We start from the raw sequence: 13,117 nt of genomic DNA, 5'->3' as shown, positions 1-13,117 counted from the left end.
CCACTAACTTGAAGTAGACCTGTCTCTTCTTTTATTTTTTTTTTTTTCCATAGGTCTTTCTGCATCTTTTTTTTTTTTTCTTCCAATTTTATTTTATTTTTAAACTTTACATAATTGTATTAGTTTTGCCAAATATCAAAATGAATCTGTCTCTTCTTTTAAAGCCTAACATTTTTTTTTTCTGATTGCATACATTTGTTTATTCTTTTCATTTTTAATTACTTACTATGTGAATTAATTGCACATTACTTACATTAAGTGGTCAAATAGTTTATACTCATTGGGCAGCTTTATTACAGGCAAATAGAGTAATAGCAGGAGAAGGATATGCACTGAATGGGGCCTGGAAACTCAGACTCAGGCTTCTTTGTTCTCCCACTCCTGGGTCTCATGGGATACCCCTTGTTTCAAGGTCTTGAACCACCACCAGTGTGAATGTGAAGCATCTTGGTATAGGAAGCCCACAGTCTGCTGATGGTCAGGTTCTTTTACAGTGAGCTCCTCCCGAAAGCACATTTCAGTTGCATGGCCAGGCTTGGCTTTTGAAAACTGCTACACTCCACTGAAACCAGATGTTACTAAATGAAATTTTATGACATTATTATTATGAAATGCAACTCTTAAATCCCATTATTATTACTAAGTGCTGTTACAAGGCTAATATGTTCTGACCTCAAAATAACTTATAGATTCATAGATACAAAACATAATTTTTCTTTAGTTAATACAGTCAGTCTTCATTATTCCTGGATCTGTATTACAGTTTTGCCTGTTCACTAAATTTTTTTTAACCCCAAAGTCAATACTCATAGTGCTTTTGCAGTCATTCACAGACATGAGCAAAGCAGCAAAAAATGTGAGTCACCACATGAGCACACTTCCTGCTGAGATTGAGCAAGGTGATGATCTGACTTCTTGCTTCAACTCCCACACAGAGATGATCAGAGCATGGAGACAGTAGAAAGTGCACTGCAGTGCAAGAAGCTCCAGCTCTGGGGTGAGGTAGAGGGGATTTGAATCCCAGCTCTGACATCTGTTAATGAGGTGCGTGCATGCTCAGTTGCTTTAGTTGTGTCCGACTCTGTGCAACTCTATGGACTGTAGCCTGCCAGGCTCCTCTGTCCCTGGGATTCTCAAGGTTAGGAGGGTTGCCATGCCCTCCTCCAGGGGATCTTCCTGACCCAGGGATCAAACCCACATCTCCTGCATTATAGGGGGATTCTTTACCCACTCAGCCACCTGGGAAGCCCATTAGTGAAGTGGCTTCAGACAAGTCACTAAACACTTTTGAGTTTTGTTTTCTCTTTTGTAAAATAAAGAAAATAGAATCTACTGGGATGAATTCATTCACAACAATGTGAAATATGTATATAAGTATATACATGTGTGAAGTGTGAAGTGAAAGTCACTCAGTCGTGTCTGACTCTCTGTGACCCCATGGACTATTCTCCAGGCCAGAGTACTGGAGTGGGTAGCCTTTCTCTTCTCCAGGGGATTTTCCCAACCCAAGGATCAAACCCAGGTCTCCTGCATTGCAGGCAGATTCTTTACCAGCTGAGCCACAAGGGAAGCCCAAGAATACTGGAGTGGATAGCCTATCCTTTCTCCAGTGGATCTTCTCTACCCAGGAATCGAACTGGGGTCTCCTGTATCGCAGGCAGATTCTTTACCAACTAAGCTGTGAGGGAAGCCCATATATACACATATATATACATATATACACACACACACACACACACAGATCCATTTCTCTTTGAGCGATGGATCCATATTTCCCAATTCAGTGTTTGCAGTGACTTTATGGCATATAACTATGGTGAATAACAACTATCGGTTGTGTAGCATTGGTCAAACTTTAAGCAGCTTTGGTAATAAGTGTGTGGTCAGTCCAGATCATTTGCAACCTATGCCTACACTTGGTAAAGGATTTTCACATAGATTTTATGATGGATATAAAAATAACACAAAATTCTTGCCCCTGAATAAAAAATTCAGTAGGTGGGGTTGGATTGAACAAATGAAAACAATCAGTAAAAACAAAGTAAAATAGAAAATATATAGGTAATATTAAAAATACAACATAATAGGCTATGTAAAGCTAAAAGTTGCAGACACCTTCCTGGGTTCCAACTCCCTGTAATTATATATTTACTGAAAACATGTCACATTCCAACCTGCAGTAGAGCCATTTTTAATGTGATGTTTCTTTTCAATATTGTAGCTACTTGGAAACAATTAGTAGGCTGTACTTATCATTAAATTCTTGTAAGATTTAGCACAACAGCATGCATATCATGGATACCCAATAAATGTTTGTTGAGTAAAGAAAGAATTGGATGAATGTGTCCACCTACTGTGAATATTTAATGTTCTAGAAATTTCTTTATATTCTTTCTAGCATCATCTCTGATCTGGGTCACTCAGGAACAAACTAGTTAATGGACCAGGTATTATGATAAATTAATGCAGGAGATAATATATTCCCATTTTTGATGTTTTGTTTAAATGTTATTTTTGTTTTGTTATTTTTGTCATTTGATTTTGTTTTATTTTTGCAGTCCCTTTGGAATTGCACATGCCTTAAGCAAAGAAGAATAATGGAGGAATTTGTGAGCTAGTTATCTTCACCTACTAAAAAGTCAGAGGAAAGCTAATCCAGTGTGGATTAGTAAATTCATCTACTTGCCTGGACTGCTGAATAAGGATTTTCTGACCTCATTATTTTAATGTATAATCAATATTTATTATGAAATACTTCAAACATTCAGAAAAATGTAGAGAATTCCTCAACAAAGGTGTGTGTGCACACGTGTGTATTCACATGTGTGTATACACATCACCCAACATGATCAAAATCTTAGATTTTTAGAACTTGCTGTAGTTAATTGTGGTCTTTTACGGTCCCATTGTAGGTTATCATTCATAGTTCCAATTAATCAATTAATGGCATTAATTAATTGCTAGAACTAATTTCATATCCTTTTCTTCTTACCCATGGATAATAAATCATGTGTTATTACATATTCATCCATCTGTGAATAATGCGTAGTTTTGTTTCACATATTTTAAGGTTTATTTAAATAACATTTTACTGTATGTAATCTTTGTTCAAAAATTTTAGGATTTACTCATGTTGATATTTAGGTCTATGTTCCTTATTTTCACTGACGTGTAGAATTTTAATTTGTGAATATATCATAGTTCATCTGTCAATATCTGTTAATGGACATTTGTGCTCTTATAAAGTTGGGCTTTTTTTGGTTACTCATCATTATTTTAAAATGATCTTGTGTAAATGCATATGAACACCCATTCAATGTAAAATTAAAAAAGGTGAAAAAAAGGTAACAAAATCTTGCAAACTGATCCAGCCACTATGGAGAACAGTGTTGAGATTCCTTAAAAAACTGGGAATAGAACTGCCATACGACTCAGTAGTCCCACTGCTGGGCATACATCCTGAGGAAACCAGAATTGAGAGAGACACATCTACCCCAATGTTCATTGCAGTGCTATTTACAATAGCTATTTACAATATTTACAATGGAAGCAACTTAGAGGTCCATCGGCAGATGAATGGGTAAGGAAGTTGTGGTTCATATACACAATGGAATATTACTAAGTTATAAAAAGGAAAACATTTGAATCATTTCTAATGAGGTGGATGAAACTGGAGCATATTATACAGAGTGAAGTAAGTCAGAAAGAGAAAGAAAAATACAGTGTATTAGCTCATATATATGGAATTTAGAAAGACGGTAATAACGATACTACATGCAGAGCAGCCAAGGAGACAGATGTAAAGAATAGATTTTTGGACTCAGTGGGAGGAGGGTGGGATGATTTGAGAGACTAGCATTGAAACATGTACATTACCATATGTAAAATAGATGGCCAATACAAGTGAACGCATGAAGCAGGGCACCTACAGCCAGTGCTCTGGGACAACCCAGAGGGATGGGGTGAGGAGGAAAGCAGGAGGGGGTTCAGAGTGGGAGGAACACATGTCTTCATGTGACTGATTCGTGTTGATGAATGGCAAAAACCATCACAATAAAGTGATTATCCTCTGATTAAAATAAATAATTTTTTTAAAAGTCATTAGAAAAAGGTAACAAAATCCAAAGTTCCAATAAGAACAGGGTAAGCATTTAAATTTCTGTTTCTATGAAATTGTCAGAGAATTTACCTAGAGTCTATCTTCTGAAGGAACATAAAACACTTTTACAATTCAATTTTAAAGGCACTAGGATCAATTTTTTTTAAAGTGTTAATTGTGAAGTTAGAGACTGTATCTAGTGTAATGATCAAAAGGATGGCCTTTAAATTAGATGCCAGTGGGCTCCTGGATCTGCTATTGATGAGCTGAGAACCAGGGCCAAGGCACTTAACCTCTTTAAGTCTTGATACCTTGTGAGTAAAAAGGGAATAACTGTTGAACCCAGTTTATAGGGTTGTTGTAAATGAGGTGTAAAGGTTTAAAAGCTAAGGGTTTGGCATATACCAAGGAAACACCAATAAATAGGAAAAATTTCCTAACAACAAATTTGAGAGTCTATATTTTGGCGTGCGCTCACACACACACACACACACAGCTTCTCTGGTGGCTCAGGCAGTAAAGAATCTGCCTGCAATGCAGAAGGCCCGGGTTCCATCCCTGGGTCAGGAAGATCCCCTGGAAAAGGGAATGGCTACCCATTCCAGTATTCTTGCCTGGAGAATCCCATGGACAGAGGAGCCTGGTGGGCTACACAGTCCATGTGGTTGCAAAGAGTTGGACATGAGTGAGCAACTAATACACACACACACGTTTAAATTTTCAGTTATTTAAACTAGCCATATTTGTACATTGCACTTGGGCAACTGTTGTTATAACAGTGACCTCTGAAAACTATTTAGGGTCCATACTATAATTCCCTGTACAGGTCAGCCCATGTATAATGGGATGTTTTTGTAACCTCGAAAGCTAAACATTAGAATTTGAAAACTTGCCATGGCATGCAAAATTCTCATCCTCTACGATTTGTGTTAAAGTAGCACATTAGTGGGAAACAGCAGCCCTTTTATTTTTAACACAGTTAAGGATTTGTGAGCATGAAAATGAGAGTTATTTTGTTAGGAACCAAACAAGTACTTTTTTATTATTGATGAGCATGTAAGTGTGTAATGAATATTTAGAAATAACTATTGAAGATTAGGCTGTATAAAATATGGTGTTGGAGACTTTTAAATCCTCACCACAGGTTCTCTACTTTAGGTGTCAAAAATGCTGCATTTTAACACCAAAATGTGACCAGGAAAGACCTAGTTGTTTAAGACCAAAATGTGATCAGAAAAGACCTAATTGCGGCCCACCACAATTCTGTGCAAGAATGAGCATTACATACTCAACAGAAATGAGTTTGTGTAGCTAAATCTTCAACAGATGCTGGAGTTCTGGCACAGAAATGGGGTGGTCTAAGCCTGACTTTTGTATGTTAATATGCTTTCACAGCAAAGGTATGCGAATTAACACAGACTGAGATATTCTTGAAGAAAGACATTTATCTCCTTATTGCCATCTGTGATGAATTGTTCAGAGCTAAGGGAACACCAGGCTTGAATCAAATCTCCTGCTGCCCTATATAGTTTTAACACAAAGTCAGGGCAGCCTCACTGCCAGACCAGCACTTCTTCAGGAATCTTCCCATAAAATGACAGGATAGAACCATCTATAATACAAAACAACACTGTTGTTTTCAAACTAAGCACTCTAAAAAGTTGCTTGAACAAGAGAAGACAAATTTGCTGAGTTGTTTGGTATTTTGCAGTTAATGTAAGGTATGCTGTGAAATGCATGGCACTGAACGTTACATTTTATTCTGATGTGTCTTAAGTTGGACTGGGTAGTCAGTGTTAGATGTTTGATTAGTATCAATATGCAGGATGTTATGATTAGGTATGGTTGTTCTTTTAAACTACCACATTCTTTTTTGTACTGTTCCTTTGATTTCTGTCAGATAGTAAGAACATTTCTAATTTAAAATATATTGACTTTGACTCAAAATTCATTTTCCTGTTGCAATTTTACTGATATCTAAAATATATATATTATGTCTCCTGCGTTGGCAGGTGGGTTCTTTACTACTGAGCCACCAGGGAAGGCCTAAAATATATAACTAGATGGTTAAAAATATCTGCAAATAATGATGCCAACTTCTGTCTCTTTTCCAAGTTGTGTCTAATGGTAATTTGTCTTTTAAATTCTTGAATCTTAATTGAAGGTGAAGGAACTGTAGCCAATGACTTTGTGTATACTTTTGAGAAATAGCAAGGAGACTGACCTTATAAGGTTCAGTTCAGTTCAGTCGCTCAGTCGTGTCCGACTCTTTGTGACCCCATGAACCGCAGCACGCCAGGCCTCCCTGTCCATCACCAACTCCAGGAGTCTACCCAAACCCATGTCCATTGAGTCAGTGATGCCATCCAACCATCTCATCCTCTGTTGTCCCCTTCTCCTCCTGCCCTTAATGTTTCCCAGCATCAGGGTCTTTTCAAATGAGTCAGCTCTTTGCATGAGGTGGCCAAAGTATTGGAGTTTCAGCTTCAACATCAGTCCTTCCAATGAACACCCAGGACGGATCTCCTTTAGAATGGACTGGTTGGATCTCCTTGCAGTCCAAGGGACTCTCAAGAGTCTTCTCCAACACCACAGTTTAAAGCATCAATTCTTCTGCGCTCACTTTCTTTATAGTCCAACTCTCACATACATACATGGCCACTGGAAAAACCATAGCCTTGACTAGATGGACATTTTTTGGCAAAGTAATGTCTCTGCTTTTCAATATGCTATCTAGGTTGGTCATAACCCTCCTTCCAAGGAGTAAGCGTCTTTTAATTTCATGGCTGCAATCACCATCTGCAGTGATTTTGGAGCCCAGAAAAATAAAGTCAGCCACTGTTTCCACTGTTTGCCCTGTTTCCCCGTCTATTTGCCATGAAGTGATGGGACTGGATTTCATGATCTTAGTTTTCTGAATGTTGTGCTTTAAGCCAACTTTTTCACTCTCCTCTTTTACTTTCAGCAAGAGGCTCTTTAGTTCTTCTTCACTTTCTGCCATAAGGGTGGTGTCATCTGCATATCTGAGGACATTCATATTTCTCCCGGCAGTCTTGATTCCAGCTTGTGCTTCATCCAGCCCAGCGTTTCTCCTGATGTACTCTGCATATAAGTTAAATAAGCAGGCTGACAATATACAGCCTTGACGTACTCCTTTCCCTATTTGGAACCAGTCTGTTGTTCCATGTTCAGTTCTAACTGTTGCTTCCTGACCTGCATACAGATTTGTCAGGAGGCAGGTCAAGTGGTCTGGTATGCCCATCTCTTTCAGAATTAGTTGCACTAAATGATTATAGTTGAGCTAGCATTGATGTTCTTGTTCTAAAATTATTTTTGTCTTATCTGTATAACATGGGATTGGGCCCATACTTTGTTTGTTTAATAAACATAGTCATCCTTACAAAGTTTATTTCGATTCCACTAATCCCCTACCAATATTTTTTAAAAAAGGTTTTCTGCTATTGAGTCCTAATTTTTAGTATATTTGATGATTAATACTATGGTTCCATAAAATGATTGAAGATCTTCAATAAAGGAAAAATTTAACATAAGCCTTCAGTATTTAAAAAAAAACTGTATTGTGAAATTCTCCTGACACTGTATATTTTGACAAGAACTGCTTTCTGTTAAATGTGTATAAAGTCAGGAGGCAAGTTTCTCAATATTCTAATACTCGGTTATTTTACCTGTCATCTTACATCAAAGCATAATTTTCCTGTGGTAGCATTTAACTCACCTGACTCCAGCCACTATTAATGTATTTCTGTAGCTTGTAAAACATCTAGTTATCACTCTATTTTAGCTCGTTTGTACTAATTATTTATTTTCGTTTTCTCTAGGATATAGACCTGCAGCCAACTGGATTTGATTTGTAAGCGGGAAATGTACAGTCAGTGGCCACTCTCACCATTGCTACGATGGAAAACAGAATAGTCAATAGGATATGGTCTGATAAATAGTAATAATTGAAGATGTCACTTCAATACACATGAAATCAGTGGAGATACTGGCTGCATGAAGAGCTTTCTGAGCTTTTCTTGACAAACTCGCCTTTAAGAAATCAGAGGTGTAGTCTACCAATATACGGTTTTTCTCAAGTGGATACAAATACCTTTGACTCACTGTAACCAGACAACTACACAACTAATGTGGGACCATGGCAGTGCCCAGATGCACGTGGCCGGATTATGTTTGGAGAGCAGTCATGACCTGCTTGGTACACAGGGGGTTGGGTGCCTCATTGACTCTTTGTGTGTTAAGCTGTTTGCTTCACGCTGCCCATGTGCTCTCACAAAAACTGGATGATGCAGACCCCCTGGTGACTACCAACTTTGGCAAAATAAGAGGGATCAAGAAAGAACTCAATAATGAAATTCTGGGTCCTGTTATTCAGTTTCTTGGTGTTCCATATGCAGCCCCACCAACAGGGGAACATCGTTTTCAGCCTCCGGAACCACCGTCTCCTTGGTCCGACATCAGGAATGCTACTCAGTTTGCTCCTGTCTGCCCCCAGAATATCATTGATGGCAGATTGCCGGAAGTCATGCTTCCTGTGTGGTTTACTAATAACTTGGATGTGGTTTCATCGTATGTACAAGACCAGAGTGAAGATTGCCTGTATTTAAACATATACGTCCCAACTGAGGATGGTGAGTTTACTACAGGAAAAACAGGGAGATATATTTCTATTTCTCTCTTTTATTCTAACGATATTAGTCTGTATGCACTGATAGCATGCATGGCTTTTCCTGTTGGCATGTAGACATATTTTACATGCGTGCATGCCTCTCTGTTTATATGTGTTAGTGTATCTGTTCTTATTTTTCCCTGTGCCTACTCCTTTTCTTTCCTCTGCAGCACGTATATTTAGGTAGAAATGGGTTCCTAATTTCCATTTCCTACCGAATGACTTCTGAGAAGATGCATCAACATTTCTCCATTGCATGTGCAGACTCAGCCAAGTCGGGGATCTCGCACTCAGTAAATGCAGGAGCATATTAAGTTAGATAGTGGTGTTGCATGTTCCGGCGGTCTGTGATGGAGCGCCATGTTATTTTCTAGTCTTCTATTCATTTTTCAGTAAAAAGAATATCCAAGGAATGTGCCAGAAAACCCGGCAAGAAAATATGTAGAAAAGGAGGTATGTATAAAAGTGGAAATAAAAAAATGGGGGAAACAGCTTGCAGAGGAGGAACAAGATATTCTCCCTAAGGATGATTTGCTGATGGTGGAAGTGAATGGCTAGGTGACACCTGGAATTTAATGAAGCCTGTCAAAGAAGAGAGAGATGGTTGAGGAGAGCTCTAGCTGACTAGACGTTGACAAAGCTCCTTGGTGGAGCCTTGTGTTGGTGCTGGTAGCATGGGCAGGATTTGAATCTCTGCTTTGAGTTTGGGTATAGAGAAGATACTTAGGTAATTACATTGCCGGCAGGGTAACCAAAGATGTTGCCTTCCCAGCTGGTCAACTTTGATCTCTGAACCTTTTTTTTTTTTAGTAGATAATAGATTCCTGTTTCTTTTATAGGAAACAGATCACAAAAACCTGGGTTTTGTTTGTTTATCCTTAGTTCTCTCTGAAGACCCTATGAACTTTCTCATATTTGCTGTAACTATTGGGCAATCACCATTATTAAGTAATGGTATATTTTCCCAGACAGTCTTCCTATTTTCAGTCATTCCTCCAGAAAAAAAAAAAAGGGATTTGCAGCTTTTTATACGAAATATTTACAGTCTTAAAATTGCTTTAACATTTTTATATTTATGTTAAACAATTTAAAACATAGGGAAGAACATGATTCAGAAGCTACAATTAAATCAACCTTCAAATCATCCTCTAGCCAGATTGAGCAAATGTAGACACTGACAGCTGCAAGCTTGCATCTGAATGTAGCTTGTCCACACTCCATTTTTATATAACATCCAGTAAATCACTCATAGGAGAGTATGATTTTCTCTGGCAGTAAATTATCTAAGTGTTATTTTGACCTTACTATAACTTTGCCGAATTTTCAATCTTCATACAGAAGTCATATTAATATTCTAGTGCTGTACATTCTCTCTCTGTATGCACTTCTAATCTCCTGGCTGGACCAAGTCAGATTTCATTACAACAACTGTGTGGGGTGGGGAGTGTCTAAACTGTTCGTTTTTACTGCAATTGCATTATCTGGAAGAAGCTTCATATAACCAAGTCTTCAACTGTATTTGCATTAATTGGAATTTTGTTTTTGTTCTTATTTCTTTGGTTAGACTCATAGAATTGGATTTAACCTTCGTTTTATTATTAACGTCATGATTTGGGCTGAAAGAATAGTATACTTAAGAAGGTGGATATGGAGGCAACAAAGATGTTTTAAGTAACTAAAAAAAAAGTCTCTTGTTTTTTCCCAAATGAGAATAACTGCAGTAATTTACATGCTTTCAACTAATGTACAATGCTGCAGTGGTTATTATTATGCAGCTTATCAAGCATGTGTAATTAGCTAAGTGACTTTCGCCTCCTATCACAAAGATGTTGATTCACAAAGTCATAAATAAAGATGCTATTGAAGAATGCATAAATAGAGCATAATACATAAAAATGTGTACAATCAAAAAATGATTAGGACATCAAAAGGTAAGCTAGTGAGAAAGTGACCTTTCTTTTCATACAACTTCAGAAGAAAACGGATTTGTTAAAAAAGTTATTTTTCATTGTCCTTTAGATTGTTGGTTCCATCTGCTTTATGAGACAGTTGGCAAAGAAGTATGTAAGCTGTGCTATTTACTTTGGCAAACTTTGAACTAATTTATAATTAGCCTGGGGACAAGATCTATAGATACCTACATCAGTCTGTGTAGTTTATAGTCCACATCAATTGTGTTTTTATATTAAGAATTCTAAAAAATTGGTTTACTTTGGTATTTACTATATTATTAATAAATAATAAGTAAGTAGCAAATAAGTAAGTATAACTTAAATAAGTTATTTATTTAAGTATTAAAGTTTATTTAAGTTATTAAATAACTTATTTAAGTTATACTTACTTATTTGCTACTTTTATATTATCCTAGAATCTAAATAACAAAAATTTTACTGTAATTTTTTATAGATAATAGTTTTTTTAAAAAAGAAAATAAATTTTAGAGCTAGTCTTTTACATAGAGTAGTTGAATTTTTCCCCCCAAACTTTCACCTTTTTTTTTTCTTTTTTTTATCATGAAGTGTCTATTTTGGTCATTTTCAGAAACCATGTTTTCCTGGTTGAAAATATTAATCATTTCATGTGTATGTATATACTAATATATATATTGCAAATAGACTGTGAGTTCTTCAACAAAATTCTGGAAGTTTATAAAGGATGATTTAGGAAGTATAGGAGTAGTTGTGTTGCATTTTATCTAGGTACCAATAAAATTCTGACTTATTATTCATCTCTTTTTGTAAAATTGTGTATGGTCATCTGCAGAGGCAGATGGACTCCTACTCTTGTGTCAATCTGTTTATGCTATTTTCATTCAAAAATATTCCTTAATTGCCTATTATAGGCACTGTCAGTAATGAATGAAACAAAGTTCTCTCTTCCTATAGAACTTACATTCAAGTAAGTTTACAAAGAACAAATATTTTCTACACTTTTAGTTTGTATGAGATGAAGAAATCTTTCTCTAAGAGATGCCTTGCTGTGATTTTTAAATAAAGCCTTTATAAGATTTTTTTCCTGTGCAAGTGAAGAAAAAACCGTATTTTTACCAATCGGTTTCCTCTCATTTACAACAGGTCCCAGTTGTACCCTTTAATCCATCTTTTTAAATTTCCCATGATAGTTTTAGCCATATGTTAATTACTCTCTAGATATTTCTTCAGGGTTTTTATCCTTGCAAAATTGAAAGAAAGGATTAATGCTTAAAATGAGATGACTGCCAACACTTGGCCACATGGGCAGACGATATGTGATATAAATTGGAATTTGGATATAGAGGACTGACAACTTATCACCAAAACTTTATGAAGAAAGTATATGACTGTCCTTACTTTAGAAATATGAAAGTAGGTTCTGTGAATACTTTTAAATAGTACACGTGTTTTCTCTCTGTCCCAAGATTCCAGCATAGTCCTCTTGACTGCAATCAGGAGTAGCTTTAATTTGCTTATGTTTCATTTTTGCATTCTCTAGTTTGCGCTCTTGTGAGAGTTGCCAACAAACAGGAATGTGGTCAAATATAAGGCAGTCAACATGAGAAGGAAGAACAAGGGACCCAGAGAATCCACTGGAAATCAATTGGCTTACAGATACCCTAGAGATGTTTAGCTTTGTATTTCTCCAGTACCTTGACTGTTATTTGCACAACTCTTGTAAGGTGAATGCAGAATCAGTTTTCATTTCTGCACAAGTTCTTTACCCCAGTTTTATTGTATAGAAAACTAGAATCTCTGTATATGGCTCTGGTACAGTTCTTGACTCCTTAAGAATTTTATTCCTGATTTTCATAAATATTTTACTGTTGCATACTCTGTTCAGTAGTCTTTACCTGAGATACTATTGAATTCATTCAAGAGTCTTTTCCATAAAGTTAGGGTTTATTTGGTGGTGTATTGAACATAGAAACTGGTATTTTCCTAATGATATATGTATAAAAGTGACTCATTGCTGTCAGTGTGTTTAAGATTTTAAAGGGGAATTATATTCAAGAATATTCTTTCTTCATGCTTATACAATTTTATCTAATTTCTTTATTCAATTAACAAATGTTTATTGAGTCCTTACTCTGTGCTAGTTAGATTACCACTCTAGGCCCCCAAAATACATCAGTAAAATATAAAAAGCAAAAACATCTTTACCCTCTTGGAGCTTATATCTTAGTGTATGGGACACACTCTAGATGATAAACACAATAAATGACTAAATTTAAAGGGTTTCAAAAGATGAGAAATTAACAGAGTATCTTGTGGAACATGAAAATAATAGTATTGTTCTCTTTGGGTAAAGGCCTGAAGGAAATGAAATAAGTATCTGAGGAAAGAACACAGCAAAGA

The 13,117-nt window shown here is 36.4% G+C and overlaps 1 protein-coding gene across 7 annotated transcripts in view; it reads left to right on the top strand.

Moving 5' to 3' along the window:
- NLGN1 (neuroligin 1) overlaps nucleotides 1-13,117 on the top strand; it is a 957,229-nt gene that overhangs the window by 197,219 nt on the left and 746,893 nt on the right. For all 7 annotated transcript variants that reach the window (XM_024989875.2, XM_024989880.2, XM_024989874.2 and 4 more), the window contains exon 2: nucleotides 7,939-8,748. In XM_024989875.2, the coding sequence (XP_024845643.1) occupies nucleotides 8,256-8,748 (493 nt within the window). In that variant the 5' untranslated portion in view covers nucleotides 7,939-8,255. The remainder of the gene's footprint in view (nucleotides 1-7,938; nucleotides 8,749-13,117) is intronic.

The sequence above is a fragment of the Bos taurus genome, chromosome 1 (genome assembly GCF_002263795.3).
Source record: "Bos taurus isolate L1 Dominette 01449 registration number 42190680 breed Hereford chromosome 1, ARS-UCD2.0, whole genome shotgun sequence".
NCBI classification, from domain to species: domain Eukaryota; kingdom Metazoa; phylum Chordata; class Mammalia; order Artiodactyla; family Bovidae; genus Bos; species Bos taurus.
The sequence above is the reverse complement of the archived record's forward strand: the minus strand, read 5'-3'. Positions and strand labels throughout refer to the sequence as shown.